This window comes from Ascaphus truei, chromosome 5 (assembly GCF_040206685.1).
Source record: "Ascaphus truei isolate aAscTru1 chromosome 5, aAscTru1.hap1, whole genome shotgun sequence".
NCBI lineage: Eukaryota > Metazoa > Chordata > Amphibia > Anura > Ascaphidae > Ascaphus > Ascaphus truei.
This window is the reverse complement of record NC_134487.1, coordinates 278,010,016-278,037,490: the sequence shown is the minus strand read 5'-3', so window position 1 is coordinate 278,037,490 and position 27,475 is coordinate 278,010,016. Positions and strand designations below refer to the sequence as shown.

At 43.8% G+C, this 27,475-nt stretch overlaps 1 protein-coding gene across 2 annotated transcripts in view; it reads left to right on the top strand.

Annotated features, from left to right (window-relative positions):
* The window catches only part of CLINT1 (clathrin interactor 1), a 64,970-nt gene extending 38,214 nt beyond the window's left edge, over positions 1-26,756 (top strand). Inside the window, exons 2-12 of one of the 2 annotated variants that reach the window (XM_075602203.1) lie at positions 2,844-2,948; positions 6,163-6,259; positions 10,829-10,937; positions 12,903-13,067; positions 15,772-15,949; positions 16,602-16,839; positions 17,230-17,305; positions 22,002-22,082; positions 23,193-23,476; positions 24,268-24,454; positions 24,792-26,756. In XM_075602203.1, coding sequence (XP_075458318.1) covers positions 2,844-2,948; positions 6,163-6,259; positions 10,829-10,937; positions 12,903-13,067; positions 15,772-15,949; positions 16,602-16,839; positions 17,230-17,305; positions 22,002-22,082; positions 23,193-23,476; positions 24,268-24,454; positions 24,792-25,090 — 1,819 coding nt within the window. In that variant the 3' untranslated portion in view covers positions 25,091-26,756. Of the gene's footprint in view, positions 1-2,843; positions 2,949-6,162; positions 6,260-10,828; positions 10,938-12,902; positions 13,068-15,771; positions 15,950-16,601; positions 16,840-17,229; positions 17,306-22,001; positions 22,083-23,192; positions 23,477-24,258; positions 24,455-24,791 lie in introns of both variants that reach the window. The other variant, XM_075602202.1, reaches the window with a different exon arrangement.
* The last annotated feature ends 719 nt before the right edge of the window (positions 26,757-27,475 follow it).

Below are 27,475 nucleotides of genomic sequence, written 5' to 3'. Positions count from 1 at the left end.
GCTTTTTCGTGTTTAAAAATATTGATATTAAAGCTCTTCCTTGAATAATTAACCACCTTATTCCACAATCTATACATTTTCCGGCAGCTCCAATCATGAGAAGTTTGTGCCAAAGAGAGACATCCATCCTATGTGTGACTTTAAATAAACATTTCGTATGGAGATGCAGAGAGAATACTTTTTAATAGGGTTCTGGGAAATCAGGAGGATTTCGGCTTCTCATCCTCCCAGGAACCTCAAGAACTATGTGCCACAGATTTTTCATAATTTTAATCAGAGGTTGCTAATCAGACAGGATTAAGGGAAATCACGGCTTCATGGACTGCGACATACAATCCCAATAAATATGCTTTGGGCTGGCCTTCCATGTTCTCCCAAGGTTAGGCAGCATTTATCACACGTATGTTTTCCCACTGGTTTTCTTTTTACGGCGGATGCTTGTTTTGCTAACCCGTGCTAAGCTTCACTTGAATGGGACCTGCGTTGCTCTGAGGTTTAACATGCTTTAGGAGGACCTGTAATGAAGCGTCTTTGCCAAACACTTCCTCTCTTCGTCCATTATGTGAAATTACAGGATTTACTATTAATTGCATTTTTCTTTTTTCTTTCAAATCCTACATTGCTTTGCAGTTATTATTCTCCGTATCAAAGCATGCATTGTGTCCATAACTGGGGTGAGATCTTGGAGATATATACATCCTTTTTTTTTTAAATTATTATTATTATTATGATGACCGCCTACAGTATGCTTCACTGTACATAACATTTTGCAGACAGAATGAGTCCCTGTCACGGAAAATTGGTGACACTGGGATTTGCTGCTCCTTCAGCCCTATTTCCGATTGTCTAATCTTGGAGAAGGAGCGGCTCAGTGAGTAAAGACACTGACTGGCACTGACTTTGAAGAAGGGGGGAACCTGGTTCAATTCCCGGTGTCGGCTCCTTGTGACCTTGGGCAAGTCACTTTATCTCCCTGTGCCTCAGGCACCAAAAACATAGATTGTAAGCTCTACGGGGCAGGGACCTGTGCCTGCAAAATGTCTCTGTAAAGCGCTACGTAAAACTAGCAGCACTATACAAGAACAAACATTATTATTATTATTATTATTATTATTATTAATCTTCATGGCAGCCTCAAGAAGGGAGAAAGGAACAACCTTGCTATTGTTGAGTAAAGAGATCTACATTTAGATGGTAATCTGCCTACAGCAATGTGCATGTCATTATTGCAATAGACGAATGTGAATCCAAGTTAACGTTCTAGTTACTGTGTCATGCCTCTGTCCTGGGTGATCCCTGTCATACTGGAGTAGTTCAGATGTGCTTAATGACGACACATTCAGTATTGGAATGTAACTTGTTTTTAGGACATTTTTGCACCAAGAATGCATTAGAGCATTTGTTTTACAATTTGTTTTACAATTTGTGGACCACATCATAAAAGAACAAGGCATGAAAGGAAGAAGCTGCAATGTATTTGACAGTTTGACATGGTTGGAATAGGTTGTAATGTATTGGAAGGCCTTGGACCTGGTTGGAATACTTTCTAATGTGTTGGACGGATATGGCACAGTGTAATGAAGCCTTGTGTGTTGGGAAATCATTTATCCTCTTTGCAGTCAGAGGGGCCTACAAGGTATTTCTCTATTCTGGTTCATAAACTGAATGTGCTTACAAGTTGGAAAACCTTTCACTGTTTTTGTGGGTCTCCCACGGTGAAGAGGTTTAACGTGTTCCCAGAACGGGGTCAGAATCCATATGCGCAGGAACCCAGTTTTGTAGTATGCAATTTGATTTATTTCCTGTCGCACAAACCTAATTCCCTGAGAGCCGAAATTGAAGAGGTGCCAGGGATCTGCCATCACATCGCCTACTCCCCCCATCTTGGCCTGGTTCTTTGGAAGAGGCTCTGGCTAATCCAAAAAGACAGCACCCCCCCCCCCCTTAAGCTTTGGGATGTATCCTCCAATATCCCATCCATATCAATCAGAGGAAGTTTTATGCTAACAAGCTTCTCCTTCCTCCCTCCCAACCAGCCCTCCACATCTGGATGTAAATTCTTTCCTTGCGCTGGGGTCACAGGGACCCTGGGTATGGCGAGGAACAAGGTCTGATCTCAACATGGGAAAGGAAGAGGAGGCATGGGGTCCCTCCTTCTTACAAAGACTTTGTTTTTTAATTGCCCTGGAATAGAGCCAGATACAGTTTGGTTTTCGTAACCCTTCCTGTACTGGGGGATCCTGAAAACATTGAAATGTTTAGAAACTAGATGTTTTTGTTCCTTTAACCTCTATGCTGCTACAAGGGCATATTGTAAAATAATTTCTCTTTATTGCTGCTCCAGTATAAGTTATGTTTTACTGGGTCTTAATGGTCGCAGCCCTTGAAGTGTGGAACTTGCTTGAGACCACAGGTCAGCTTTAATAATGCAAGTAACCTAATCTGGCTGTGCTTTAATAATCCAACTAAGATTTTCTGTTCATAGATTCATTGTACCTACCTGTCCGTTGCTCCATGGTGGGCAATCTGCTATCCTAAATCTTTGCCTTCTAAGTATGATCGTTTTATTTTGTCCACAAGGCATTTATGCTGGATTAATTCCAAGAGTGGTGCGATCCCCAGTCTCATTTGTATTCCAGGATCCTAATGGAATAGAAAAACCTCCTCCCATAGATGACTTAAATGCATTGTAAGGTGTCCTCAGGGTATCCACAATACTAAGCATGGCTCTTCCCCATCCTGTAGAGGTATCTCATTAAGGAGCCCAGCGGTGTCATTATGAAGTCTCTATGTGCGGCTCCGGACTAATGCTAATCACCTGTGTTTTCTTTCCTCCTTTGCAGCACCAATGTGGTGATGAATTATTCAGAGATCGAGTCTAAGGTTCGAGAGGCAACCAACGATGACCCCTGGGGACCTTCCGGGCATGTCATGGGAGATATAGCCAAGTAAGTAATCAGTGATTTCCCGGGAGAAGGGAGAGAATTCTGTTCCAGTTAGAACTTCTTGTGAAAGAGCCGAGCAGGAAAAGTTTTTCTGCTTTCTTGAAGGTCTTGGGCTGTGCGCTGAATTGGACTGTTTTGTAAGGGATTTACCACTTTTTGATCAGTTAGGATACAAGTGACCTCACTTATTTTTCAATACTGGAACGACCAGCATCGCCTTATAACTCTTATGTTGCAGGCATTTTCTGCACTCAATGGGCTGTAGAAAAAGAAGTACGAAGATCACTTATTTTCTTTTCATTTAAAAAAAATCTTTACAATTGTATCTTAAATATATTTGTGCAGCCACCTCTGCCAAAAAATGCTAGCAGGATTCCACCACGTCGTGGTATACATAACTATTTTCAAAGGTAGTCAATTTAAATAATGTTCTCTTATTTGACTGAGTAGGACTTGTGTTCTCCATTTACTAATGTTATTATTTGGCAGTAGGGAGCCTGTCAGGTCCAACATTGAATGTGTTCAATGGCAATTATAGAGAGAGCTATTGATGCTGTAATGATCTTGAGGTTGGATATTCACCAGTGATGTTACAGTAGGAGTCTGTAACATTCCCTGCATTGACCTAATTGGTATGCATTCCAGCTATATGGGCTGCCATTAAAAAGGAAAAGCATAGAGACTGAAAATGTATACATTCCACCTTCAAAGCCCTATACATATACAGCCCTATACATATACAATGTGGGCTTGACGGCACACACACAAAATCCATAATAAATCCTCAAAGCACTCTTGATAGTTTCTAATTAGAGTGATTATTTATTTGAATACCGCATGCAGAATTAATATAAATGTACCACATTTGATGTTGCACTACAAAACTGTTCCTCTAATAATCACAATTGTGTATTTCTCATCTGCTGCCATTTGTGACTTTGAAGTATCGGAACTTTGAAACTCGATGTTTCAGAGAAGCTCTTGATCTGACTTTATATAACACGCATACTTCTTCTTTGTGATATAAAATTCCATAAACAAACAGATACAATTCTGACACAGGAGTTGAAATGTTAACAATCACTGACCAGTTACGCAGGGTCAGCCAACTCCAGTTCTCAAGGGCCACCAACAGGTTAGGTTTTAAATGGGCAATCCAAGCGGCACGTTAAAAAAAAAAATTGTTTTAATATATGCAGCTTTTAATTACCTTTATTGAAAACGAATAATCTAAGTGGCCTATCCACACGTTCCCCAGTAATCGATCAGCAAAGATACGCTTCCCAGGGTTCGGCTGCCTTTTAGTATTTAATCCAGCAGTGCGCAAACTGGGGAGAGTGCCCCCCCCAGGGGTGGTGCGGGCGGTTGCAGAGTCCCCGCGCTCTTCCCAGAGGCATCTAAATTAAATGCCGGGGGACTGTGCGAGGTCTCTGCAACCTCAAATTACCGGGATTTAGCCGGCTTCTGGTCATGTGACATGAGTGTCGTCATGGAACTGCGCGTCATATAATGCTGCGGGGTCGGGTCATGTGATTTGACCCTCGGTGTCATTTGATGCCAGGTTACTGGGGAGGGCGTGAGCTCTGGAGCCGGCACACGGTGGGGGGGGAGGAGAGACGGACGGGAAAAAAACTTGGCGCACCCCTGTTTTAATCAATCCTTCAGTCCGTGTAACTAGGCAGCTACAATGTTTCTTGCCTTTGTGGCAATGCAATTATCTAAGCTGCCAGTCAATCGGCGTACATCCTGCTTTCCAGGGGCACGTAATATGGCCGCCTATTTCAAAAAAGGAAGTGCAGTAGCTTCCTAAATGTTTGCTATCGCAACCCAACGTAGCTCAATACATTTAATAAAAAAATAAATTTAAAAAATCATGAAACGCAGTAAGTATTCTCTAATACAACACCACTGATTTATTTAAAACAAAAATCCTATAGGAGTTTGACGGAAATGCTGCTTTAAGGCCGGGCAGTTGAGTCTGTGACCCAACATAGTGACCTATACAGGAAGCCCAAGTGCCCCTGTGGTGACACTTTTGTTGAGGAGTGCAGTTAACACGCTGGTTTCTGAAGTGGGATGCCATCTTCGTTATTACTTTGGCCAGTCACCCGCTCCCTGTTAACAATCATTAACATTTAACAGACTTTTGTTTGAGACCAGGGATATGATGAATAACATCCAGCAACAATCTCCACTGGCAGCAGCATGAAAAAAAACTAATGAAATTAATTAAACATGAAAACAACCGGGAATTCATGCTTCTTGCCACAAACCACATGTAAAGCCGGTTCCATGAGAGAAATTGATGCATATTATTAGTATTTCTCCATGGGTGAAGGACATGGGTGCCTTGTGTGTCCCCCACCCCCTTCACACTGCTGATGGATGCCTGGTCCTATTTCTCACTGTCCCTTTCATCCATTTATTGCCCTCTCTGTTTATTTACTGTTCTCTCTGCCATTCCTTTCCTACATCATCTGCCTTAGGCTGCGCTTATAGTGCCTGGCAACTGCGACGTCGCGCCAAAACAAATACATTGAATCCGTCGCATGCGCTTATAGTAAGCGCGACGTAGCGACCACAAATTTGGAAACCAGTGAAATTTGATTTTGGGAGAGACAGTCGCCACATGTGACTGTCTACACCAATCACAGAGTGCCTACTGCACTCTGCCCTCCCCCTTCGTGACGTCACTGGCCTTGTAGCCAGCGACGTCGCTCAAAACTAAAGTTCAACTTTCGCCAGTGGCGACAGCGAGGGGTGACGTCATCGGTCGCGTCGCCGGCACTATAAACGCGGCCTTAGATTGTTATCTGGATTTTGACATCTGTGTGTTGAACTAATTTGGAATATCTGCAAATCAGTATTGCTGACCTGAGGAAGAGCGTGAACTCTTGAAAGTATGCTTGTAATATCCATTGTTGGTCCAAATAAAAAAAGGTATCACCAAATGCTGAAGTACTCATTTACTCTGCACTATCGCAACTGGTATTTGTACGTGATTCATGGGTGAAGCAAACCAAAATGGAATGGTCCATGCAGACGCTTTACTGCAAGAGGGACTAAACTCAGCGTGTTGGCAGCGTATGGATTAATACATGGTACCAACATTTTAGCAGCTTTCTATGGATGCTAATGTCTTAGGTCTCCTAATTAGGCTCACTTCTGCCATCTAGTGGTAGAATGCACTTATTCATCTGGTTCTTGTGTGTTCCAGGGCAACGTTCATGTACGAACAGTTTCCAGAGCTCATGAACATGTTGTGGACAAGGATGCTGAAAGACAACAAGAAGAACTGGCGCAGAGTTTACAAGGTATGGAGGACCGCTTCTTTGGGAAGTACAGAACATTATTAAGTACTTGTCTCTTGATAGTCTAGAACAGGGGTGCGCAAACTGGGGACATGAGATTTTTGAGGGGGAGCACGGCGGTTGCAGAGGCCCCGCTCTCTTCCCCAAAGCATTTAAATTAAATGCCGGGGGGCGCGTGAAGTCTCAGCAACCTCAACTTATCGAGATTTAGCTGGCTTCTGGATGCGTCCCCATGACAACGTGGCGTCATTTGACGCTGTACTAAGGTAAAGGGGGGGGGGGGCAGGTTGCGAGCACTGGTGGGAGACAAAGCAGGGGGAAGCAGCAGCAAAAGTTTGCGCACTACTGATCTAAAAGTTAGTGTGCTATACTGACCCTTAATACATGACAAGCTCGGGTCGCTATGAAGGTCATCAATAATGCTGCCTGATGCACAGTGGCTTGGTAGTCGGGCAATGTCCTCAATGCTCAAATACATACACCCATTCATCGAAGACTTAAGATACTATAATAAGTTGATTTACAGATGAGGATTTCTGGGCCACGATTGATGATGCACATTGTTCTTATAGCAGTTGCATAACATTTCTTACAGAACATTAACAAGAAAACATCAGTGACCCTGCACAACTACACTGCTCCCCTTAATACCCCCTGATGCCCAGTTCCAACATTAATAGTTTTGCTTAGTCTGGTGTAAGTATGTTCTAAGAAAATAGCAGTGCGGCAGACTGGGCTGGGGAAGTTGCTTTAACTCCATTGCTCATATAAGGTCTGCAAAGCCTTGCATTCCTCTCGAGTATGGAAGGTGTTAACATTACACCACTGAATATACATTCCACCACCTGTGATCTGCCAGAGAGATATATAATTATTTTTTATTTTTTGATGTGTATTACACAGTAGATGTTTTGCCTCTTTAGGGTGAGCGTATACAGGAGGTACTGTTGATGCGCCTGCAGGGTGCTTTGTGAGCTCTCTGCTGGCTTTCCCAAGAGTGCAGTGCCTGTTAATATTTAATGCCTTCACACACACTACTTATACATCCAACTTCTCATCTGAGGATTAGCTGCCGGGCTCGTCCAGGCTGCCTCCTTTTTATTGCTAACATTTCACTCTTTCTTTTCTTTTCTTTTTTGCAAGTAAAGCTCAGTTTCAATTATCAGAAGCTGGGAGAGGAGAGTTGACAGTAACTGACTTTGAATGCTGGTAACTTTTATGCATTCAGCCTTGTTAATTTTGCATCAGTTCTACCATCTTAAACATAAACAAACTTGTGCTTCGTGTCTTGTTTTGTCCTATCAACTTATGCCTAACGAATGTTTATTTATTATTAAGTTGCTTTTCTCCAGTTCAGTACGTGATCACTTACGGGTGCATTCCAAAATACAACTTGCGTGTGCCTCCCGGCTCCTACTCAAAGGGGTATTGGTGAAACTGCCTTGAAGACTCACGCTAAGCCAGTGTTTCTCAACTCCAGTCCTCCAGGGCCACCACCAGGTCCGGTTTTAAAGCTATCCCTGCTTCAGCACAGATGGCTCAACCAGTGACTCAGTCGAAGACTGCACCACCTGTGCTGAAGCAGGGACATCCTGAAAACCTGACCCGCTGGGGGGGTCTTGAGGACTGGAGTTGAGAACCCCTGCGTTAACCGTTTAGCCATTACTTGGTTCTTCCACAGGTAAAAGCAAGACGTTTAATCCGTAGTTTATGTTCATCTTGCATAAAGCATTTTAACCCACAGTATTTTCTAGTGGAAGGGTTATGGTCACTAAATATATAATGCTGTTGAGTTTGCATTGAAACCGATAGTTGTCATAAAAGTACTAGTGTACTTAGCCCACCTAGTTTGACCATTGTCCTTCCCGATGTTAATCTTCAAGCCCCATTAGGTCCATTTAATATTTAGGATCTCTATCCCAAAACAGTTTTTAAATCCCTCTTCTATATTAATAGCATCTATTACTCCTGAGGGAAGGCTTTTCCATGGACCCACTATTCTTTCAGTGCAGAAGTACGGGCTCACATTTCAAGCTTCAGAGCTTAAGCTATTTTTTTTAGCATTCCTCTTTCTCTGAAAAAGGCTTCCATATTGATACACTTTCTATATATGAACGTTATTTTCTTCCAGGTAAAAAAAATGCCAAACAGAGGCCCTACTTAAATATATAACCGTAACGTGTAACATTTGTTCAAAATAAAACTTTTTCTAATATATGGAATAAAAATGGGAATAATTCCCAAATTATAAAATGAAAAATTATTAAGTGTGACTTCACTGACCAAAATAATTTGTACAATCATTCGACTTATTGTAGTTCAATATTGCTTCCCAACTATCAAAACGGTCCCATCAGTTCTTCAAAGCAATATTAGAGGTGGACAGCATAGTTTGTTTATTAACCAATAAAGCCTGAATACTTTGTGTGTGTGTGTGTGTGTGTGTGTGTGTGTGTGTGTGTGTGTGTGTGTGTGTGTGTGTGTGTGTGTGTGTGTGTGTGTGTGTGTGTGTGTACATGTTGAGGTCCTGCTATCTTTCTTAATGGTTTTATGTTGTAGACCAGACACACGTCTAACTCTTCTTCTTCTGGTGAAGTCCTGCCCAATGTCTCTAAAGTAGTGCTCCACCTTGCCACGTTTTTGCTGCCAACACCTTTCCCGATGCAATCCTGCTGACTTTACCCATTACTTTGATAGATTGAATTGGGAGTCATCTGACATGGACTTCCAGGTCCCTTTTCATTATGGCGGTTGACCGGCTACTATTTTTAATGATGTATTCTGCCCGTATGTTTTTGTGGCCCGAGTGCATGGTTTTGGACTGCCTAGCCTTAGACCGTAGTTGCCATTCATCTAGTTATTCTAAATCTGTGTTTAGTTTACTGCTTCTGCAGTGTCAGCCCTGCTGCGGAAAGGTATACTTAGCCTTTCAGTGAATCTGTAATTTCACGAATACAGACATTAAAGAGCACTGGTCTGACTTGGACTTCAGGCACTTATCTTGAGTCTGTCATATGCGTTTCTGTTGGTAGGGGAGCCAATGGCGAGTATGACCTGTTTCATCATTCATGTTTAAAGTGATGCATTTTAGGCCCAAATGTCTAACTCCAATTAGCACACCACCACAGAAATTCTGAGTACCATAGAATATATAATCTGTACTGATCTTTTTGTGCTAGTTAGGAGTTCATCCTAAGAAGCGGTAGCACTTGCAAAGTTGAAATTGAGCGCTTTGAATATTTGCAGTGAAGTCTTTTTTGCAGAGGTGACAAAGGATACTCTAGCTCAGTATTCTTTCTTTCCTTTAAAACACTGCAGCATTTCAAACTGAAGAATGAAATAGACAAAGCTCAAAAAGTACTGCTGAGGGTTAGAAGAAAACTTGAGTGTCCAACCTGTGGAGCCTGGCGCTGGGAAATTTGAGTGCAGAATAACCACAGTGGTGGCAAAACTGTCAATCACAGCTAAGATTCCCAAAGTTGTGTCCCACAATGCCTTGCATAGCCGGAAGCACAGTGGTGTTTGACTGCTCTGGAACCAGCACAGTTCTTCTGCACCTGCAGTATTACCTGCACTCATTAACTTTAATTTTCCACTTGTCACAGATGAGTGGATTTTTGGGGTCCCGGTTATGGGGGATCCTTCTAGCATTACAGTGCTTATAGCTTGAGAACATAGAAAGATAAAGTATATATGATCAGTCACATATTGTCTCCTAACCTTAGTAGTAGTGTGATAACATAATTACTTCCCGATAAGAGGGAGTAAGGTGTGAATCATTCCAAGTGGAATATAACCACCACCATATGACATTGGAAAGATAAAGTGGGATAAACACTCCTAGGTAGGATTGGGCAATAGCATAAATTGCTCACAATAACAATATGAAGAACTATATGTAACGATGTTTGACACAATAAATCTACTCAATTGGAAAAAAACACTCAACGTTTTAATGTTTTAGTGTTTTAACATTTAGTAGAAGTTCACAGTCCCCTCCCTCCCCCCCCCCCATCCGATTACTTCTATTTTCTAAATTTATCAAATGTCCTATCGTGGATAACCAGCGATGGAGGTAGGGAAGGGGTTTAAAAGTAATGTGACAGACCGATCCTCCGGGGAAGAAGGGTGCTTCTATCACTGAGGACTGGAGAATAAAGGATGGGTGGTAGCATACCTTTTACATTGGTAGATCTGTCTTTTATGAGGCTGCCGTGTCTGAAAACTGCATGTCACGAACTGTCCCTAAAACATCAGACACCCATGGTTAACAGTAGTATCGTGATATTCAACAATATTGGAGATATATATGTTTTTTTTTTTATTATTATTATTCCAATATCATATCTGTGTATTACCAAACTCTACTCAAAGCATCTTGTTACTTGTTACCAGGGAAACAGTCCAAACAAATATTTAAAAATACTTGTCTGAATTATTTTAGAGTTGTCAGTTACTTAGATTTAATCTATGAAACATATCACTGCTATTAGTTCCCTTTGCTCGCTGGGAGCTCCCTTTTAGCCAGCATAGCTAATTTTACAAATGCCTTGTTCTCTCCCTTCTGCTCAGTCTTTGCTGTTGCTGGCGTACCTCATACGGAACGGATCGGAGCGCGTCGTCACCAGTGGCAGAGAGCACATTTATGACCTGCGATCCTTGGAAAATTACCACTTTGTAGGTGTGTATTCGCAAAAGAGGAGAGATGAGGGTGGGTGGGGGGGGGGGAAAGGAGCAAATTAAAGCCGTTGTCGGACTTGTCACTCACCCGAACGTCTTCACAGGCTGTCGGGGCCTAATTGGGCCCTAGCCGCTGCAGGCTGTGTGAAGAACAGATTCCAAGACACGGGACCCTAGAGTATTAATTAGCGAGGAGGAGAACTTTTGCCGAGAGGAGAAACCTAATAACAACACAAGCAGCACAACACGAGCGGCCGGGGTTTATATTAAAATATGCACCAGAGGCCGATCCCCTGTGGCGGCAGAAAGAAAGGCTGAGCTTTAATTATACACTGAGAAAAAGGTCGGCCTTCCAACACACACATGCACCGTTGTTTGAAGCTGGGTTTATTCCTCCACACTAGTCCTCTAGCCTACGCCAAATGATATTTACAGGGCAAAGGAAAGCCGGGGTGTGTTTTGAATGCATTAAAATAAAGGAGATGTAGAAGGAGGAGGCGGCAGACGGAATATTATTCAACTAGAAAGAACTAGTTGCTGCTTTCAGAGACAGGTTATCAGCAATTAGGAGCTGCTGGAGCAGTGTGTGTGTTGCCTGCCTTGTAAAATGTGTTAATTTGCTTGAAATTGGCTCTTTGAGCGTGTTTTAGTATATTCTTTAATGGGGGCAGGAGTGAAGTTGTATTAATGAGTGGGAAGGAAGGAAGAGTAACGTTTAATCTTTAAAAAAAAAAAAAAAATCCTCAGAACAGTTAACTCTAGTTTTGGAGGAGCAATGCATTGTAAACCTTGAAGGGGCAAAAGTGGCAGTCACACTTTGTAATGTGATTTTGAGTGGCACTAAAGTGAAAAGGCACAGCTGTGTAACTGCCCCTTTGTCATATTAGGCATTTGTTATTTGGGTTTTCACGTTAAAGCTCCAAAAATTATTTCCAAACAGCAAAGTAACAGTACTTAACAGACAGTTACTGCTTATTTTAAGGGCTTGTGGTCACCTAAGAATCGTACCATACCAAAAACACACAAGTTCCCTAACGGGAAAGAGAAATGGTCCTTAAATCGGGTTCACTGAGGATAATGCCCTGGACAAATTCTGAAGTCATTGTAAAAACAACAAAGAAATTGTCACAAAAAAAGAATTTCTCACTAGTTCTATTGATTTTGAAGAATTGTTTCAAACGTAACTTTTTTTATTTTCATCTTGCGGCTTCCGTTTCTATTGTAATAAGTTAAATGCACATAGCCTATTTCTGCCACTATTGAATTTAGTTTGGAAATATAAGACATGATGTGTAATTTGTGCAGTTCAGACTGGACCCCATGCCCTGAAAGAACCGTCGCAAGCGGCCTATATTACTTTTTTCCTAGGCCCACACGAAACTGATAAAAGAACAATAAGTGAGAAATTAGCGCTTCTGGGTAAATTCACACAAGTAATTAGATAGCGGCATATACCCAGGCAGTCAGATAGCGGCATATACCCAGGCAGTCAGATAGCGGCATATACCCAGGCAGTCAGATAGCGGCATATACCCAGGCAGTCAGATAGCGGCATATACCCAGGCAGTCAGATAGCGGGATATACCCAGGCAGTCAGATAGCGGCATATACCCAGGCAGTTAGATAGCGGCATATACCCAGGCAGTCAGATAGCGGCATATACCCAGGCAGTTAGATAGCGGCATATACCCAGGCAGTTAGATAGCGGCATATACCCAGGCAGTCAGATAGCGGCATATACCCAGGCAGTCAGATAGCGGCATATACCCAGGCAGTTAGATAGTGGCATATACCCAGGCAGTTAGATAGCGGCATATACCCAGGCAGTTAGCAGCATATACCCAGGCAGTTAGATAGCGGCATATACCCAGGCAGTTAGCGGCATATACCCAGGCAGTCAGATAGCGGCATATACCCAGGCAGTTAGCTGGATAGACACAGGTTTGACAAGATTCTTTTCCCCCAGATGAAAACGGCAAGGACCAAGGTGTGAACATCCGCCAGAAGGTGAAGGAGATGGTGGAGTTTGTCCAAGACGATGACCGTCTACGGGAGGAGAGGAAGAAAGCCAAGAAGAACAAAGACAAATACATCGGGGTGTCGTCGGACAGTGCGGGGGGGTTTAGATACAGTGAGTACTGTGCATATGCTGCACATGGTGAAGGACAGCGGGAGGCAGTTGGTGAATGTGGCTTGGCATCGCGGACATACTGCAGTGGAACACTACCATAAAGAAATGTAGAAGTGTGCCAGCCTTTGTCTGGTAAAGGCTTGTCCTGGTGTCAGGTGCCATCAAGATGGATATGACATCAGAGGCATATGAAAAAGATACATTGAACATGCACCTAGACCAGTGGTTTTCAACCTATTTTTGGTGAAGGAACCCTATGTGAAATTCTGAGGAACCCCAACTCTCTCTAAAACTGTGTCTGAGATCAGATACATTGTACATTCTTCTGTATTTGGTACAATTGTCAGTTGACCTTAAAATTGCAGGGAACCCTTTAGGGATGCTCGAGGAACCCAAAGGTTCCTAGGAACCCCTGTTAAAAAACACTGATCTAGACGAGCTAGAAAATGCGTAGAGTTGAGGACTAATCACATGTTTGAAAGCAGTTCTTTTGCGTCTGCTTTAAATCTGCACGGTCTTTTTCTGTTCTGAAATTTTCCATTGTGCGGTTTTTACTCTGTATAATTCCGGGGATGGTACACTGCACAGCCTATATGAAACCTCTTAAGTAGATTTCCAATGTATTAACTGTGTTCAGCACAGGAGGACCTGCAGTGCACTGCGGAGCTTATGCTATGCTAATGTGAGGCAGCAGTGCATACATCAATTATATTAAACCCAATGATGGGGAAGTATTGAATTTATTTTTATTTTCTTTAACACCACAGCCTATTTAACATATTTTTTGCTGAAAATTGCACTTGCAATTGGGAACTAGGGTTCTTTTACATCTCACTTTTCAGTTTCGTCTGTCTACAGTCAGGAAAGCTCAGTCCCCTCTTCGTTTTGAAGTAATATCAGTGTGTAATTCTATCAACTAGTGGTGCTCAAGGCACTCCCAACAGGTCAGGTTTTCAGGATATCCCTGCTTCAGCACAGGCAGTGCTATCTTTGACTGAACCACTGCTTAAGCCACTTGTGCTGAAGTAGGGATACCTTGAAAACCTGACCTGTTATAGGGCCTTGAGGATTGGAGTTGAGCACCCCTGCTATAAACCTTAGTTTTGGGACTTAAGACCTTTAAAAAAAAATAAATAAAAAAAAAAAAAAATGCAGTATAATTTTTAAAACCCCATAACTTCTCCATGAAAAACTACAACTAGACAATGTTTTTCCATGGCAGTCTGGCGCCTTGGTGCATTCAGTTCAGCAATATAAAAAGAATAAATTAATAAATACAATACAGTAATATCGCCAGACATAATAAAACGATCTTCTATTTTTGTCTTTCCAATTAACAATGAATAGAATTTCACCCAAGCAGTGTAAAAATGGGCAACACCCATTTCTGTATCTATTACTGTTTTATATAGAGCGAGATTTGCTAATTTACAGTAGGTACGAGTGACTAGAATGCCATGTGCTGCATTACACATGTTAATTACTACCTTATGTATGCTCAGCCTCTGTTAACAAAGGGTTAACCAACTCGGCCTTGGTGTAAGGACCAGAGATTTTTTTTCTTTGAATGACAGCCTGAGTTGGACCTGGTTGTAACGTTTGCTGGGCTTTGGTGTTTCTCCTGCAGTATGTCCCTTGTGCTTTCGCTACCTCGCTTTGCTGCTTTCGCCCTATCCTCGCTGCATGTGCAGCACGGACACAGGTCACTGCATCTGCACCTCGCTGTGCTGCTTCCTCCTTTCCTCTGACCTCTGATCACATTGGGACATAGCAGGTGACAAGCATGTGCCTAACTGTGCTCTGCCTCTAGTTACAGGCAATACCGGATGGATTGGATAATGACTTCTTGATTATCTTTATATTGTCCTCTTTTATTGCCTTTACCCCGTAATATTACATCTATGGAACGGTGTGTACATGTAAAGATTTTCTTGCTAATTTAAGGCGTTCTCTAATATCCTATACTGTTGCATGGTAGATGAGGCTGAAAAAAAGAGACATGTCCATCGAGTTCAACCTATAATGTACGTAATATGTGTTTGTCTTGGACACAAATATAATGGCTTTTTGCATCATCAATCCTGAATCAGCCTTCCGAACCTCTATGGATCATCTCACCTCGGCTTTCCTTAATACAGGGGTGCGCAAACTTCTTGAGCTGCGCCCCATGCCCGTCAGCCGCAGCATTCGCGCCCCCACTCTCCAAGGACTCTGCGTCAAATGATGTCGCGGGGCGTGTGACGTCACATCAGGTGACCCCGCCGCGTCATTTGACGCACGGTGCCATGGCGACGCGCCACGTCACATGACCGTCGCGTTGCCATGGCGGCAGGTCGCTGAAGATCCCGGCAGAGAGCAGGTAAGGGAGTTACAGAGGCCTCGCGCCTCCCCTGGCATTAAATTTAAAAGCAGTGGGGAAGAGCGCGGAGCCTCTAACTGCCACACCCCCGCCCCCTAGAAATTCTCACGCCCGCCAGTTTGCGCACCCCATGCATTAATACCCTTGGATTTTGCTATCCTATCCTCCTGGTTCTGACAGTCTCTTCCCCCACTTTCCCACCACCTCATTCCCTACAGCCTTCTGATTGACAATTCTAATGTCTCCATCTCCTTGCTCTGACTCCATCTCCCCTTCCAGGCCCATTATTAACCACCCAGGAAAGGACACAAGGGTCTTAAACTCTCCTTGTTTAATACTCTGCAGGTGAAAATTATGACTCCGAGCCCAAATCTAAGTGGGACGAGGAGTGGGATAAGAGCAAGACGGGCTTTCCGTTTAGCGACAAGCTGGGAGAAATCGGTGACAAGATTGGGAGCACCATCGACGAAACCATCAACAAGTTCAGGAGGAACACCCGTGAAGATTCCCCAGAGCGAGGCAGGTGAGTGAACCCTGCATGTCACAGGGGCGCATCTGTGGGATGAGAAGTTGCATGGCATATGAACCTTAACGTTAAATGTAAGCTGAGAAGGCAGTGGAAGGGTTAAGTGAGATGTAAGAACTTGCAGAGTATACTTCGTGAAGTGACTGCTGTGAACTGTAAGTGCTGCTAAAATTACTGTACCTGTTGGGTATCTCATCATAACAAACTCTCCAGAGGGAATGGCTAAGACAGGGGAGCGCAAACGTTTGGCGCTGCGCGCCCCCCCCCCCTGCCTGCTCCCCCAGGTACTCACGCCCCCCTTACTTTTTGACCGGCGTCAAATGACGCAGGGGGGTGACGACACATGACTTCGTTGCCATGGCGACGGGCGTCAAATGACGCCATGGGGTCCCGTGGCGTCAGATGTTGCCACGGCGACTCGGCACAACAATCTACTGAATCCCGGTAAGTAGGTTACAGAGGCCTCTCGGGAATCCCCTGCATTTAATTTAAATGCCTTGGGGAAGAGCACGGGGCCGCTGCAGCCGTCCGCGTCCCCCCCCCCCCCCGCGTCCCCCCCAAAAAAAATCCAGCGCACCACTGGGCTAAGATATGGACCTGTGTACCCGATCCTTGTGGGGCTGTTCTCATGTAACTCCTTACTCTGCAGTGACAGCGAAGAGGACAAGAAAGCCAACCGAGCAAAAAAAACAGGAGAGTTTAAAGATGACGAGGAGAGGGTGACCACCAAACACATCCACATCACTGAGGCCACCGAGACCACCACCACTCGTCACAGACGTTCGGGCAACCCGTCCAAAACCATTGACCTGGGTGCAGCTGCCCACTACACCGGAGACAAAGCCAGTCCAGAAGGCACTCCTCCTACTCAGAGTCAGACTGCCAAGGTGGGCGCTCTGGGATACTGCTCCACGTATACTGTTCTCTGGCATATGGCTGTAGCCTAGAATTGTGTTAGCTTGTACGATCTCTCTTGCCCATCACTGGTTTATTGCTTGCTTGTCCCCCTCTTTCTCGCTCCTTCCCCTGCTCTAACTTGCGTACTGCAATACTGATGTTACTTCTCTCTTAATTACCCACTTGTAATGCTGCATGGAAATTCCTCCCCTGCCTACCGTGTCAGCTTTTGTTTCCCCCTCGTTGTTTATCTATACACTTTCTATCTGTGAAAGAGAATGGGCATGTGCCGGTTTGGAGGTGGGTGTTTTTCTCTATAAGTGAGCAGTGGGGGGGAATGTGTTTCGATATCTCTGCATTCGTTTCGCTTCTCTTTCTAGTCTCCTGCTGCAGCCGGCAACAAATCTTCCAGCGCCCTGGTGGATCTATTGTTTGATGCATCTGGTCAGACAACAGGTACTGTATGTGCAAAGAGAAGGAAACACCAGTGTTTCTGCAAGAGAAGGAAGTGAATGTGTACATGTAGCGCTCTGGCATTTGCATGTTGGAACAATAAGAGAGAGAGTATGTATATGTATGTATACAATACTAAATAGTCCAGCACTCCCTATATAAAGAAATCAGCAGATCAAATCATCGGCATGAAATAAACAAAGCGTAATTTAATATGTGCACAAGTGAATCAAGCAACAGACAACACCAAAAACATTATAGTGAAAAAACCTTAATAAAATATAGGTAGAACCAAATACGGGGGTGTGAGGAAAGGAAGGACAGGACGGGGAAAACAAAAAAAAACGAGGGGGGGGTGGGCAAGATAACAAAAGTGGGTATAAGGGGGAGTACAGGGGGGCAACGTTTCGGGGAACACCCCTTTGTCAGGCCCGTTCCCCTTAGCCCCTGAGGGACAGAAGGGTACTTCCCTGGCCCCACAACCCACAAGGACAGTATCACGCCCCAAATGAAGACAAACAAACCCTCCACTAATAGGTACTATAATGGGAAGGTACAATGCAGTATGCAAATAGTGCAGAATAAGAGAGCAATGAGGATGCAGAACAAAATGTCCAAAAGTCATATGAAATGGATAAAGTGAATCAAACCACACAGTCCTCAATGTAATTGTCCAAATGCTCATGCTCCTCTAGCTCAAAAGGGTGTCTGTGGTTAACTGCACTGTCAGAGGGGGTTTATGAAGCCTGGCTGACGTCATCCATTAGCCGTGAGCTTTTAATCAATGTAGTCCCATTCAGCTGGTAGTGTTGACGTGGCTACGTGACGCCACTCATCCTCTGCGTAGTGTAAACAAAAAAACATCGCCATGGTGAGCATTGCACTCGCGTGCTGTGTGAGAGCCGTATCCCAGGCTTCTAAGTATAGCGCAGTCAAGTCGCGCATGCGCTGTGACCAGTAGTACACACTCCATGATACTCTTGCGTGTAGAAGCACTGCAGCGGGCAGAGAATCACCAGGCAGTAAGAGGCAGAGATGAAGGGCTTGTCTGGAGGGCAGATGTTTTCATAAACCAGAAGATGGATGGTTGCACGTATACCAGAGGATCGCCAGTGAGGCTTCAATCCTCCACAGACCAGAATCCCATATGTACCCCCAAAGGGCTACCTATAAACAATGAACAAAGGGTGAGATGCAAACAACAAATGCAGAGTAATACATATGTATCCAATAAAAACATATATACACACACGGAGTAACAATTAAAATTTGTATATACATGTACCCTTACAATACTTACTAATAACCACAGTAATGATCCATAATAAACCTACAAATAAGGTAGTAACTGTCCCACCAAGTAGGTCGGGAGGACCATGGCTTTGAAAAACCAGGAAATCTGCCAAAAGGGGCCTAGTCAGGGATGGAGGGGACCTACCAATGGCAAAGGATGGATCTACCCGCAAAGATAGCCATACGCAGGGACCTGTCACCACAGCTACATACCCCAATCAAAGGGGCAATAGAGATATATGGATAGGTACCAGGCATCACAAGGCTATATAGAGACAGGGTCACTAAATGCACGCACAGGAAGGGCATAAGGGCACAGCTGTCTAAAAGTAGCAGCTCAAGTTCAAGTCCTTATTCATGCCCGATGGAATCAGGGTACCAAGAGTCCTAATCCATTTGGACTCTATTTGAAATAACATTTTCTGTAGATTGCCACCACGTCGGCCCTGCCGTGCCATGCCATCGATTAAATGGTACCGTAATTAACTCACAGTATGCCCAGCCTGTGTGAAGTGATGTGATACTGGCGCTTCCGGGTCACACCTTCGTATAGCCGCCTTATGCCGTACAATCCGATCCTTCACCTTCTGGGTGGTCTCCCCCACATAACCCAAGCCACATGGACATTTGATTAAATATATAACGTCCTTAGAGAGGCACGTATAAAAAATCTGTAATTTTGTATGTTTTGCCAGATAAAGGGTGCTGAAATGTTGGTCCCTCCACAATACTGTTACACTGACTACAACATCTGTAGCACCCCAACTTGGGGTTACCCAGGAATGTCTGCTTCGTAGTGGTGCCACCGAAGTTCGCCCTGACTAGACGATCCCGCAAATTTTTACCTCTTATACGAGAATAGTGGAGGATCACTAAGAGCGTGAGCTAAAAGGGGATCACTACTGAGGGGCCAGTGTCGTCGTATGATGTTCTTGATAAGTCCACTATTTGTGTTATATGTGAAAACAAATGGGATTGAGAATTTCTTTTTCTCATGGACCTCTTATCCAGTGGGAGTCCAATTCTCAGCCTTCTGGCGTGGATTCGCTAGAACTTTAGCAGGGTAACCTCTAGACTGAAATTTGTATTGGATCTTATCCAGGCCCTCAATGATCTTAGATGGAGTACTAATGATACGCTTAGCGCGTAGAATTTGACTATACGGCCGTCCCACAGTGGTGCCCGGAGAGTGAAAACTTGAGAAATGTAATAGATTATTTCTGTCCGTGGGCACCCCCCATTATATACCTATTTGCTATTCCCATTGTGAGTGCTGTTTATCGTGTGTGTGTGTGTGTGTGTGTGTGTGTGTGTGTGTGTGTGTGTGTGTGTGTTTTAAGGATGAAGAGCGGGTGTGCCTCGTATGTCTTTGGGGTACACGTGTCTGCTTGAATATATATATATATATATTTTTTAAATCTCTGCGTGTTTTAAGTATTGGGTCACAATAGAGCAGTCCGTTTCTGTCCGGTTAGCAGTGCCAGATGGGTAGAATATCTTGTAGAGTTGTAGCTGTCCGGGCATTCTGCCAGTTGTCAGAATCGGTCTCTGGGGATATTTGAGTGCAGCCCAGATGTTATTGCACCACCTGCCCTCCCAGCTGTTATGTGGCGACAATCGCAGCACAGACGTCCCTGTCAAACTGAGATGAGCGGCATTGGTCTCCTTATCTTAACGTTCATCGGGGAATGTTCTTTATTGTTTGGGAAGTTCCTAGGCTTCTTTATTGCCACAGTAGGACAACGGAAAATGTCAGCAGTGGTCAAGCAGTTAATGAAAACGGCTGGCCTTTTCAGGACCTTGTCATTTATTCTCTGACATAGAATAATCTGTGTGTGTGTTGGAGCGATGATAAAGATATATTGGCTCTATCATGCCGACTTTAGACCAGGGGTGAACATCTCCAGTCCTCAAGATACAACATAAAAATGTCCAAGCGCACCAAATGTGTAAATAATGAATAAAATGTGAAATAATGGTCAAATAAGACCTAATAAGTGACTAGTATACTCAAAGTAAATAGTGACCAGAGTGTCTCAATAGTCACAGATAAACAGTGCAAATAAGTGCAATGAAGATGTTAAGGTAATATATAGCAAATAAGTCACTGCTAACAATGTAAAAAACGTCCCTTTGAGAAGGAGGGTCTGCTGCTATGCCGGTTATGGAGATGCCAGGACATCACTAACTAAATCGATAGAAAAAAAGAAAGCGCAAGACCCTCATAGTGTAGTATATAAAAATAAAACAACTTTGTAAATAGGTGAGATATGCATGTACAAGATATATAGAACAAACAGGCATTGAGGTATAAAAACCAGTGTTGGAGAAGCTGTCCACTCTATCCATTGCACAGGCTCCATGGATTCCGGTGTGCACCCTCTCTTAGTGGCTCCGATCCTGCTTCCGGGATGACTCTGGTCGTTAGAATGCCGATTTGCATTCAGTTGCAGCACGCACTCGCAGGAGTCTGTCCACCGTCACTGCAGGGCGGTACTCCACTGGTGAATGAAGAGGGGAGAGCGAGCGTCCTCTCTGATTTGGTGGCTGTGTACACACCTATCAACAGACTAAGATGCTGAAACCCCTGCTGTGCTTTGCTGGACAGTATTTCTGGATCGGGGTCACGATCAGCTGTGGGCTGTGATGTATTGGGTGCTAACCTGACACACAGCCAATCAGAGAGGACGTTCACTCTCCCTTCATTCACCAGTGGAGTACCGCCCTGCAGTGACGGTGGACAGACTCCTGCGAGTGCGTGCTGCAACTGAATGCAAATCGGCATTCTCACGACCAGAGTCATCCCGGAAGCAGGATCGGAGCCACTAAGAGAGGGTGCATGCCGGAATCTGTGGAGCCTGTGCAGTGGACGTGGGACAGCTTCTCTAACACTGTTTTTTATACCTCAATGCCTGTTTGTTCTATATATCTTGTACGTGCATATCTCACCTTTTTATAAAATTGTTTTATTTTTATATACTACACTATGAGGGTCTTGCGCTTTCTCTTTTTTCTATCCAGTCCTCAAGGGCTAACAGGTCAGGTTTTCTGGATATCCCTGCTTCAGTGCAGGTGGTGCAGTCTTTGGCTGAGCCACTGATTGAACAACCTGTTCTGAAGCAGCAATATCCTGAAAACCTGACCTGTTTGTGGCCCTTGAGGACTAGAGTTGGCTACCCCTGGTTTAGACAGTGTTTATTATCTGTTGCACAGTGAGAAACTTCTTTGCAAAATGTCACATCGAACTGATGGCAGGTCTCATCCTTCTTGCTTAAATATTGGGTCACATGACTCCCCTCCTATTGTCTAAGATGTGTGTCCTGTTATCTCTTGCATTGGTGCATTACTCCCTGCAAGATCCTCCAAGTTATTAATAAGACGTGTCCTGTCTCATCCTGGCATCTAGGTTCCTCGCCCGATCCATTTGGTGGTTTTGCAGATTTTAGCTCTCCTGCTGCTATATCCTCCAGCTTCCCAGCACCACAAGGTAAAAGCAGTGTGATTTACAGAGCAAAGATGGTTAATCCCTTCAGTGTTTGAGGGGGATGCAATTGTTTGGGTAGCAGTCTGTTTCAACATCTTCTGGCTCTTTAAATTGGCTGATCATTGAATTCGTAATCGCATTATCCGGGGTGTAACTTTTTAGATATCTCCAAGTCTGATATGAAGGACAGGGCATGGATAAGTTTGAGGTGTGTCCTCTAGCAGGAGCCCAACCCCCTGCTAGGATTGAGGAGGGTTATTTCTTTGAATGTGTTCAGGGACTATTCAGTTAAAGAGCTTGTTCGGTTAAAGAGCTTGTTACATTTTTGACGCCGTGACATAGTATGTGAGAGAGATCGGAAAAAGATGGCTGAGATCCTGTGTGTGTGTGTATATATGTGTAGAACGCCAGTGCATCAGAATAAACGAGTCCTTTAAACATTTAAGCGTCTGCAACAGGACCACTCCCAATAAACTGTGTTATATAATAAAGTTACCCTTATAGGGTTAGGGGACTAGTACCTAATGCCATAAGGCACCAATAAACAGTACAACCAATGTCCCCATACAGTGAGAAATAAGGGTATAGCAACCCAGAAATGTAACTCACTGTTAAATTCCGGGATCCAGAGGAGTAGTCCACAGCAGTAGATTAATAGCGTGCAGGTCCTTGAGAAAGGGCATAGAGCCCGAAACGCGTAGGTGGACACCTGGTGTAGCTATGGGCGGCTTTTGTCTGATCTTTTTATTGAAATAAATGCTTTTTTGCTTCCGTGAGCCGCCTCCTGTTTTTCTAGGCAGTGCACTGTCTTTTTTTTTCTACTTGTGAGTGTATATGGAAGTCTCGGCTCTGCCCAGAATTATATCATGCTCTGGATCAGTGCGATATTCCTGTAGCTCTGCTTCACGGATTATTTCAGACTCTTGCTCGTTATTTTACCGCCATTTCCTGGAGTGGAGATCCTAACCCTACACGGTTAAACTCCCTTATTGTCACAATCCTAGGCCTGCCCCATGATTTAAATTAGGCTCTGCATCAGCATCTAGCTGCCTCTGTGTTTGCACAGCCGCCAGCACTTTAACGCCTGATTTTTGGTCAACGTCTTCTTCTTAGGTCCATCTTCGAGTGGGAATGGAGAATTTGGGGAATGGGGCACATTCAATCAGCAGCCAGCAACACCACCAGTTCCCTCAGCTGATATGTTTGGAGTTGTCACACAGCCCAGCACAGACCTCTTCTCTGCTGCTCCTCAACCCAACCCTGCCTCAGCCAACGCCACAGACTTTTTTGACATAATGGGGTCTTCACACGCCACCATCAGCTCCTCTCAGAGCATGAACCTTTCCATGATGAGCTCTAGCACTGTGAGCATCTCTATGCCTATGTCACGTTCTCAGGTAGGTTATGTCTCCCTTATATCTGGCTGGATGACCGCTCATACAGTACGTCACCCTCTAGCACACACACTTCCTCTGTCACCTAACTCTTTCACTGCAAGAGACCAGGAGGGAACAGCTTTGCGATGCATTGCGGACTCCACCAGTGAACGTTATCTTCCTCTTTTGTAACAGTTCTCTGTTTGAATGTTTTATTTTTATTGTGTTATCCTCAGTCTATCGCTATTACTTCGTTACAGTTGTTGTATTTCATGGCTTAAAACAATGGTAACCTCCATGTGTCCTTTACTGAGCCTTTGCACTTCCAGTTAAACAGGCTGTGGAATGCAGGAAGTGGAGCTGTATAGAGTGAAGGGCTAGAGATCTGTATTTAATGCTATAAGATTTTTCTGTTTGGGATTACAAGTTTGTAATAAGGAACTTAATTATTTCTTCCATGTTCCGTTGCTGTAAAGCAGCAATTGTCTGTATTACATGGTTTTGTTTACATTTTATTTAATTGTTACGGTTTTATTGTTATGATACATACTTAAACTAGGATCTCCTTATTCAGGAGATATTCACCACAAATTTCCAGGCATTTTGGGGGTGGGGAAGATTCTTAATTAGCACAGGCAAAATGAATATTGTACTCATTGGCTGTCTCAGCCAATGCCAATTTCTCATGAAAGAACAAGGACTTTGGAGGTGAAATTCTGCTGAACCTGGATGGCTCCTGTTTAAAAGTCCTATGCATGGAGATGCCCTAGTTAAGTAGAATTCTTACCACTTTGTGCTCTTAGCCTCTGCAGACCATGAACATGGGCCTCCAGAAGCAGCATACACTTCCTTCACACGGAACCGACCTCAAAGTAGCAGGGAAACATCTGCCCGCCACCTGGTCTGACCCCAGCGTGAACATCTCACTGGACAGTCTGATTCCGGGCATGCATCCTTGTAAGCCTACCCAGCCCACGCTAAATGCCATGATGCAGCAGAGTAAGTCTTCCCTCTCCTTGGGAAATACATGGAGAATAGTGCGTGTGCGTGTGCGTGTGCGTGTGCGTGTGTGCGTGTGTGCACAGGGGTATGCAGCAACTAGCCATTGTATAAAGCCATTGCTTATTTTAACAAATCCATTGATCTCCAAAATTACAAACCCTTGAGTGTTTTACCACAGGTGACTAGTGTTGAATGAAAATGAAATTGTTACAATTGCCCTTCATCTTGTATGCTGCATTCATGTAATAGGACTTTTTTTTGTGCCCCCCCCAATATTACACAAACCCTCCAATTCCTAATGTATGACCTGATTGTTTTCATTCTTTATCTATAGATGTACAGCAGCCCATTGGCATGATAACACAGAGCTTTGCTGGTCTAAACATCAGCGCAACTCCTGGCATGATGCCCGTCCGACCTCCGACCAGCCCCATTATGCCTGGTGGCATGGGGATCCCCAGCATGGTGACTGGCACCATGGGCCTGTCTTCAATGGGAGTACCTCCAATGATGAACCAGGGCATGATGGGAATCAGCATGCCAAGCACCATGGGGATGCCCATGGGATTGGCTCAAGGAGCCATGCAGCCCAAACAAGATGCCTTTGCAAACTTTGCCAACTTCAGCAAATAGAAGCTTTACCCACCCCACCTTCAGTGGTGGGATATGAAGGATTTTTAGCTGCATACACAGTCCACAAAGGAGCGGGGTAAAGAGGAGGGTGGGGGAGCGGAGCCTGACCCGCCATTAAAAAAAAAAATCTTTTATAAATAAAACAAACTTATTGGCGAGCTGGTAGTAGAGGGGATGGGGGGGGGGAGGCTACAGCCGGAAGAGATGCAGCCCATGTCTGTCCTGCTTTGTTTCAGAGCGCTAAAGTCTATGCATCAGACAGTTTAAGCGGGTAATCACTCTCTCCGTCTCCTGGGGATGTGACAGTCTCTTCTGGTTTTGTATACCTGAGTTTCTGAGATTTCAGCTTGTGATGAAAAGGAAAAAAAAAAAAAAAAAACTGCATTTGACTTGACACATTCCTGCCCTCATGGACATTAGGCAGCCTGACTGAGCCCCTTCACCACCTCTCAACGGAGAACATGTTTTTTTTTTTGTTTGTTTGTTTTTTAAATATAAATATATATACATAAGAAAATGATATATTTTTCTCCAAAGTGGCTTAGACTGTTCAGTTTCTGCTGCTTGTAAGTGAGTCCTGCAGCTTGAGATCCGAGCTGCCCTCTTTGCAGACTCCTTAAGCGTTCCATTGACTAAAGCAGCTTTGAACAAATTGCTGTGCAGTGAGTTCTGGCCCATTTAGCACTGAAATTGTTGAAACAGTCGATCCGCTTTTCTGCTTGTGCATCACTGGTGTCCGATCCCTCCGTGAATATATCACAAGCATTGGGCTCTGATTTTTGACCTGTGATGTGTTTAATGTTCGCAGTGATTCTCCCAGTATGGATAGGAATGTTTTGTTTTTAGCTTTTCACTGCTAGAGAAGTAATGCTTTCGCAGGCTTTTACTTCTTCACTGGCAGCGGCAAAGGAGTTTGCAGGGTAAGATTTGCCGTTTCTCTATCTCAATGCCAGAGCTCTGTTGCTTCTCTAGCAGAGAAACAAAGGTCTCTTTAACCCTTCGCTTTTGGAGTATTTCTCTTTCACACCTTCCCTGCCGGCTGAGGGGCTGGGGGCACATCCAGATTTTCATGGCAACTCCCTTTGCCACCGCTCTCCTACAAAGCGTGGCTGGTTTTAGATTTTATACAAAGTTTCCTAAATGTTTTCTTTATTTCTTTTCCCGTGTATATAAGGTGGCAGTCGGTGTTGGGAATCAGTCTTGATATTAATACAGATCTATATTATTATTATTATTATTATTATTGAAGGTGAGCAGTAGTTGTCCAAAAATTTCTTGGCTTGGCAGAAATAAAGGAAATGTAAACAATAAAGATATTTTTAATTTTTTTTTTTTTTCCCCTCCTGGTAGAGACCTTTTCTAATCATTATTTTCCTCTCCTCAATCATGACGAACTGCTCCGTATAAGCTTGCATGCAAACCTCTCGCATCAGCCATTATTTCTTCTGCTGTGAGGATGTTTTTCTTGCGGTGCTGGAGAAGATTTTATTTTGACGTGAGCTGGTCTCTTCTCCAGCACCGGGAAGAAGGCTTCATATCTCATTGAATAGGGGCCATCGTCTCTGCTTTTTCATTTTTTGCACTTGTTTTTAATCCATTGATAATTTACCTGTTTCCATTGTATTCCAGATGTTCTCCATCATTAAATCTTCTGACCCATCCCTGATCCTGCCTCCCTCATTCCTTCCGCCGTTTCACAGCAGCATTCACAGAGGAAATAATTACAATTTGGGCAAAGTAATTTCCATAAATAATTTAGGACTGTTTAATGACCTCCTTTTTTTTTCGTGCTGACGGGCGCAGGGTGCTACGTCCTAACTCTGCTGCGTCTCTAGCGCTTCTAATTAGACTGAAAATTCATGGGCTGCGTATTAATGGTGATGGAATGTGATTCATGCTCTGAATAAGAGATGAGATCTGAGGGTAATTAGCAGGCTGCGGTTTTTAATCTTTCAACAATTCACCATGTTTAAATTAGTTTCAAAGAATAGGACCTTTCCAATATTGTTACATCAACAGCATCTGCTGTCTCCTTGCCCAGTCACGGTTTATATATTATCTGACTTTTTGTGCTACTTAATCCTCTTGCTACTGTTGCAGTAAAAGGTTTAGTCTTGTAGCCCTTACTAAAATGTAGTGGAACAATGAAGGCCATTGTTAAAGGCACACCATCTAGACCCAATGTTTGGGAAATGTTTGACAAATGTAACTTAAACATACTTTGATTCGTATTTTTTTTTTTAATTTATCCTTGATAACCATAAGCTTTGGAAGGTTTTTTTTACAATACGTAGTCACTTGAATAAGACACTGCACAGCCTTGTTTCTACACTGTCATTATTAGCCAAAGAGCTTCTTGCTAATTCCTCTGGGTTTTACTTCTCC